The 6447-nt window shown below is 43.1% G+C and overlaps 1 protein-coding gene across 2 annotated transcripts in view; it reads left to right on the top strand.

Annotated features, from left to right (window-relative positions):
* The first annotated feature begins 860 nt into the window (after positions 1-860).
* LOC112067811 (uncharacterized) overlaps positions 861-6447 on the top strand; it is a 64607-nt gene continuing 59020 nt past the window's right edge. The window contains exons 1-3 of one of the 2 annotated variants that reach the window (XM_070436455.1): positions 2217-2264; positions 2819-2917; positions 3052-3229. In XM_070436455.1, the coding sequence (XP_070292556.1) occupies positions 2828-2917; positions 3052-3229 (268 nt within the window). In that variant the 5' untranslated portion in view covers positions 2217-2264; positions 2819-2827. Of the gene's footprint in view, positions 2092-2216; positions 2265-2818; positions 2918-3051; positions 3230-6447 lie in introns of those variants that run through there. The other variant, XM_070436456.1, reaches the window with a different exon arrangement.

The raw sequence follows: 6447 nt of genomic DNA, 5'->3' as shown, positions 1-6447 counted from the left end.
TAGAAGTTGGCTAGCTAGCAGTGTTAGCAGTGTTAGCAGTGTTGACTAGAGTATTACTAGGTAGAGGAAAGGCAGCGCGGCGGACGAAAATAGCTGGCTAGCTAACCGAAAATACTCTAGACTCCACAGTTATTAGATACAAGGACAGCAAAGACAACTATGTAGCTAGCTAACACTACACTAACACTACACTAATCAAGTCGTTCCGTTGTTCCGTTGAATGTAATAGATTCTACAGTGCTGCTATTCGGTGGCTAGCTGGCTAGCTAGCAGTGTTGATACGTTACGTTAAGTTAAAGGACGAAAATAGCTGGCTAGCTAACTAGAAAATCGCTCTAAACTACACAATTATCTTGATACAAAGACGGCTATGTAGCTAGCTAAGATCAAACAAATCAGACCGTTGTACTGTAATGAAATGAAGTGAAATGTGATACTACCGTGGAGCAAAGCGGTATGCGACCGATGACGAGACAAGCTCGGGGGTTGATGAGTGAAGGGCGTTTGACAGCAGTAGGTTCGCGAGCGCAGCTAGAAGGCCGGGGGTTGATGAGTGAGGGGTTTGACAGCAGTAGGTTCGGCAGCAGCTAGAAGGCCGGGTTGATGAGTGAAGGGCGTTTGACAGCAGTAGTTCGGCAGCAGCTAGAGCCGGGGTGATGAGTGAAGGCGTTACAGCAGTAATTCGAGCAGCTAGAAGCCGGCAACGCTGAACGCCTGAGCTGGACAGGAGGGGGAGCCCAAAGCGAAGTCTGGTGTGACATAATGAGAGAAAATCAATAGAATATTTAATATATTTTCTCAAATTCCGTTTCTCCGTTTAGGAATTTTCCAGGTGTCTGATTTGTCTCTGTTTTTCAGGTTCGCTCTCAAAATCACATGTTAATAGAAAAACAACAAAAGGAACCACTTTTGTCGTCTGAGAGAAATCTAAGACATTTACATTTTTGTGTGTAGATACCCTTTAATTCAAGTGCACCAGCAAGAGCCTTGCTTGGTTAGTGGTGTGCTCTGTAGCACACATGTGATTGCAGAGTCTGCTGAACAAATCACAACTGGATTGATGCAAATAATCATGATATCATTCTGCCAGGTAGGCATAGACTACTTTGTAGTTAACATTTAACTGACAAGGTTTTTTGGGAAAGCTTTTCCATCAACCAGAAGATGGTTGTCATTAGCATCATCGCTAACAGCTACACATAGTGGTAGACAAATGTACTCAGACAGGGCATTTCCTGGCTGTTTCCTCTTCAGAAAGTTGAAGGAAAATACAAATCACTTAGGTGAATTTAAAAACGACTTGCAGGCAGTGGGTTAAAAATAACTATGACAAAAAATGAATACAAATTATACCACCACCCAAAAGGGCACTTTAGAGCCTGGAAGGGTAAAGGGGCATGTCTCTACACAGGTAGAGTCCTATCTGTCCATGTTTCCTTTTGCAAAGTGGCACTGCTTTATGTGCTAACACCAACACTCACCTAAATATCCCATATCCACTGGTGGGAGAAGTTTCATTTTTGGGCAGAATTATGTGAGGTGTTTGTAGCGATGAGCCTTGGTCAATTTGACGAGGATGGCATATTCCAAGCTAATGTCGCCCTCTTCAATCTGTCACCTAATCCGCTTCAATCTGTCACCTAATGGCAGGTCAGCACTGGAGGAAAGTTTTGGTCTAAGAAGTAAGAAACATAACATCTGGTTGTTTTTAAAATTACTTTTTTTGACATTCTTTATTTTGTCCAATCTGTGTACCACTCCAGTCAGCAGATGGCAATGTGAGTATTCAGGTAATGCTTCTTGTCGTGACGTATAATTTAATGGACGGCGGGAGGCTTCTTCAACAGCGACAAAAGGCCTCTGATTCAACCAACGCGGTGGTTTACTAGCGAACATAAAACCGGAGCATTTAAGCTCTTTAGACTAATCCTGTGTATATTATATTATATGGTGTTTAAACACAATTCTGTTTACGTATCTAATAGTTCATTTTAACGTAATTTGCTTCTTAATTAGCGAATGTGTTAACTTCATACTGCACTAGGCTAATCGCCCAGAGCACGAGCTCACTAAACTAGACGGAAAAAAGAAGTTCTGGTGAAAGAAGAGGAAGAAGCTTCAGAATGAAAATGGAGGAAGATGCCGTAACATTGAAGGAGGCGAATGTAGTGAAAGAAGATGAAGAACCTTTTTGGAGTAAAGAGGAAGAGGAAGACTTTTAGGAGTGAAAAGGAGAGAGGAGTCAGAATATCCGATTACCATCAGTGAGTACTGTCTAAAAACAGGGGCACAAACAGCAGTTGTTGAACTGTGGGTTTTAAAGGGGATTCTACTGAAGTTCTACACTTGAATATGTTGTTCAGTACTGCCATTGGTACTGTAACGACCCTGGGTTTATAAGCGCGGAAATCGACTCTGCCGCTTGAGCATGCTTTGCGGCACAGTCGATAGCGCGCCGGACCTCGGCTAGGAGGTCGAGGTTCGAGACCTGCTCCCTGCTGTTTCATTACAGTACATATATTTTTTTTAATCTATTTATTTTAATCTCCAGATGTCTATATTAAAGCGCACTTCATCTTGTATAACAGGATTTTTTACAATCCCGAATTCTGTGGCATAATTTCTACATAAAATATCAAAGGAATGCAAAAGGCACCCATTTCGTGGAACAACCTTTTACATTTGCATCACAAAGAATATTTTACAAAATCATGATGAAAGTGGCCATTTTAGACATATGCATGCCTCTTGTAAGACTCTGTGATCGCAATAGATTGTCATACGTTTACCATCTGTTTGATGTTGTCATTCACAACAGGAGAGAGACATGACTATTGTGGATCCTCTGGGGAACCTCAACAACATCCTGATGCTGACGAGGCAGAGAAGAAGTCTCTCCAGAACAGGACACCAGATGGTACAGCTTGGTCTGGTCTAGCATTCAGCTTGCTCTATCTGGGTCTGGGCTGGCTTCTGTAAAGCACTTTATGACAACAGTGACATCAGCATCCATAATGATATGTGTTTGTGTCCCCTCTTTATGGTTACCAGGACAACGCTAGCCCTTCCTCCCTCCCGGAGTCCCCGTTTCGTGCCTCTCCGCGTAGCACCTTACTGCTGGGTATGAAGAGGTTGTCTGTGCTGCTGGTGGACTGCAGGAAAACAACGGGGCTGAGTGGAACTGTGAGAGGAGGAGAAGAGAAGAAAGGATCAGATTTGACTCATCAAAGTAAGTGCTGTAGTTTAGTTTGAAACAATAAATAGATCTGCCCACTGGTATCTGTTCCCAGTAGCGGCTGTCCCTGACTAATACAAATACAGCTTTGCACAGTGTTGGCATTCTCTCAACCAGCTTCATCTGGAATGCTTATCCAACAGTCTTGAAGGAGTTCCACATATGCTGAGCACATGTTGGCTGCTTTTCCGTCATCTCGCGTCCAGCTCATCCCAAACCATCCAATTCGGTTGAGGTCGGTGATTGTGGAGGCCAGGTCATCTGATGCAGCACTCCATCACACTCTCCTCTTGGTCAAATAGCCCTTACACAGCCTGGAGGTGTGTTGGGTCATTGCCCTGTTGAAAAACAAATGATAGTCCCAATAAGCTCAAACCAGATGGGATGGCGTATCGCTGCAGAATGCTTTGGTAGCCATGCTGGTTAAGTGTGCCTTGAATTCTAAATAAATCACAGACAGTGTCACCAGCAAAGCACCATCACTCCATGCTTCACGGTGGGAACCACACATGCGGAGATCATCCGTTCACCTACTCTGCGTCTCACAGACATTTCGGTTGGAACCAAAATCTCAAATTTGGACTCATCAGACCAAAGGACAGATTTCCACTGGTCTAATGTCCATTGCTCGTGTTTCTTGGGCCAAGCAAGTCTCTTATTCTTATTGATGTCCTTTAGTAGTGGTTTCTTTGCAGCAATTCGACAATGAAGACCTGATTCACGCAGTCTCCTCTGAACAGTTGATGTTGAGATGTGTCTCTTACTTGAACTCTGAAGCAGTTATTTGGACTGCAATTTCTGAGGCTGGTAACTAATGAACTTATCCTCTGCAGCAGAGGTAACTAATGAACTTATCCTCTGCAGCAGAGGTAACTAATGAACTTATCCTCTGCAGCAGAGGTAACTAATGAACTTATCCTCTGCAGCAGAGGTAACTATGGGTCTTCCTTTCCATTCTGAGGCTGGTAACTAATGAACTTATCCTCTGCAGCAGAGGAACTCTGGTCTTCCTTTCTTGTGGCGGTCCTCATGCGAGCCAGTTTCATCATATACTCTTATGTTTTTTGCGACTGTACTTGAAGAAACTTTCAAAGTTCTTGACAATGTTCCTGATTGACTGATCTTCGTGACTTAAAGTAATGATGGACTGTTGTTTCTCTGCTTATTTGAGCTGTTCTTGCCATAATATGGACTTGGTATTTTACCCAATAGGCTATCTTCTGTGTACCACCCCTACCTTGTCACAACACAACTGATTGGCTCAAACGCACTGTTACGGATACAAGTGTTCTGTGTGTATCCTGTGTGTATTTCTTTTCTCTCCTTCTCCCCTACTCACAGGTGACAATAATCATTCCCCAATCAGTCATCAATCAGTCGCTAATCGGAAGACACCTGCTCCTTTTCCCTCCCTTACCCAATCACAGTCCCTTTCCCTTGGTTTAAAACCCCTGTCAGTTGTTTTCTCCCCAGCTCAATCTCTTTGTAACATGCCTTCTGTCTGTAGATCGCTTGTGTGTTTTGCAGCTACATGTCACTTTGTCCCCACCTGTGAGTATTGTTTTGGTTATGGTGTTTGAGTGTTTGTTTGATGGTGGGAAAAGGGGGTAACCAGACAAGTCGCCCTTGGGCTACACTACCCGTAGTTAAACATTGTTAAAAACACTAGTTAGAACTGGGCGGACCACCCCCTGTATTTTTGGTTAGTTAGTTAGCTGTTTGTGAAGTAGGCTAGTCTAGCTTAGGGCTGTTTTTGAATTATTATTCTTTCGTTCCTTGGGTCCCGCTCAGCCCCTTTTCCTGTTCCCCCCCATTTACCGTGTGTTTATAAATAAACATTTAGTGTTTGACGGTAATTAAGTTGTCTGTTATTTGTTCTCACTGTTACGTTTTCACTARTATAATTTGCATGAGTTGTGTTACGGGTCCCATTACCATCCCCCCTAGACTATCGGGCCAAAGGGATTCGTAACACGCACTAAGAAGGAAAAACACAAATTTGTTTTTAACAAGGCACACCTGTTAATTGAAATGCTTTCCAGATGACTACCTCATGAAGCTGGTTGAGAGAATGCCAAGAGTGTGCAAAGCTGTCATCAAGACAAAGGGTGGCTACTTTGGAGAATCTCAAATATAAATATATTTTGATTTGTTAAACACTTTTTTTTGTTTACTACACGATTCCATATGTGTTATTTCATAGTTTTGATGTCTTCACTATTATTCTACAATGTAGAAAATAGTAAAAAATTAAGAAAAACCCTTGATTGAGTAGGTGTGTCCAAATTTTTGACTGGTTCTGTATATTTATATATACTGAACAGAAATATCATCGCAACGATTTACATGAGTCATGTAAATATCTTTATTAGGCCCTAATCAGTTACATGACTGGGCAGGGACGCAGCCATTGGTGGGTCTGTGGGAGCGTAAGCCCACCCACTTGGGAGCCAGGCCCAGCGAATCAGAATTAGTTTTCCCCACAAAAGGGCTTTGTTACAGAGATACATACTCCTCAGTTTCATCAGATGGCTAATCCTCAGACGATGTGGAGGTCCTTGATCTGCAGTTGTGAGGCCTGTTGGACGGACTTKCAAATACTCTAAAAAGATGTTGGAGGCGGCTGATGGTAGAGAAAGCAACATTCAATTCCCTGGTAACAGCTCCAGMGGATATTCCTGCAGTCCCCAATCCATTTTCACACTCCCTCAAAACTTGAGACATCTGTGGCATTAGAGTMGCTTTTATTGTCCCCAGCACAAGGAACACCTGTGTAATGCTGTTTAATCAGCTTCTTGATATGRTACACCTGTCACGTGGATGGATTATCTTGGCAAAGCAATGTAAATAAATGTACACATAATTGGAGAGTGGAGGTTTCATTCTGGTCTKTTTTTATATAAACACTGTCTTTGGCAGGAGGAACACCAAACTTGGAGGAACCAAAGACCAGCAAGACGACACCAGCAAGACAAACACCAGCAAGACGACACCTCTGCTCCCAGATCAAGTTAGGAAGCCTGAAAAGACCTGAGAGGACACACACAGGAGAGAAGCGGTACCATTGCGCCCAGTGTGGAAATAGTTTTAGCCGGTTAGGAAGCCTGAAAGCTCATGAGCGAATACACACAGGAGAGAAGCCATACCATTGCGGCCAGTGTGGAAAGAGTTTTAGCCTGTTAGGAAGCCTGAAAGCTCATGAGCGAATACAC

This window comes from Salvelinus sp. IW2-2015, linkage group LG31 (genome assembly GCF_002910315.2).
Source record: "Salvelinus sp. IW2-2015 linkage group LG31, ASM291031v2, whole genome shotgun sequence".
Taxonomy (NCBI): domain Eukaryota; kingdom Metazoa; phylum Chordata; class Actinopteri; order Salmoniformes; family Salmonidae; genus Salvelinus; species Salvelinus sp. IW2-2015.
This window is presented reverse-complemented; position numbering and strand designations above follow the sequence as displayed.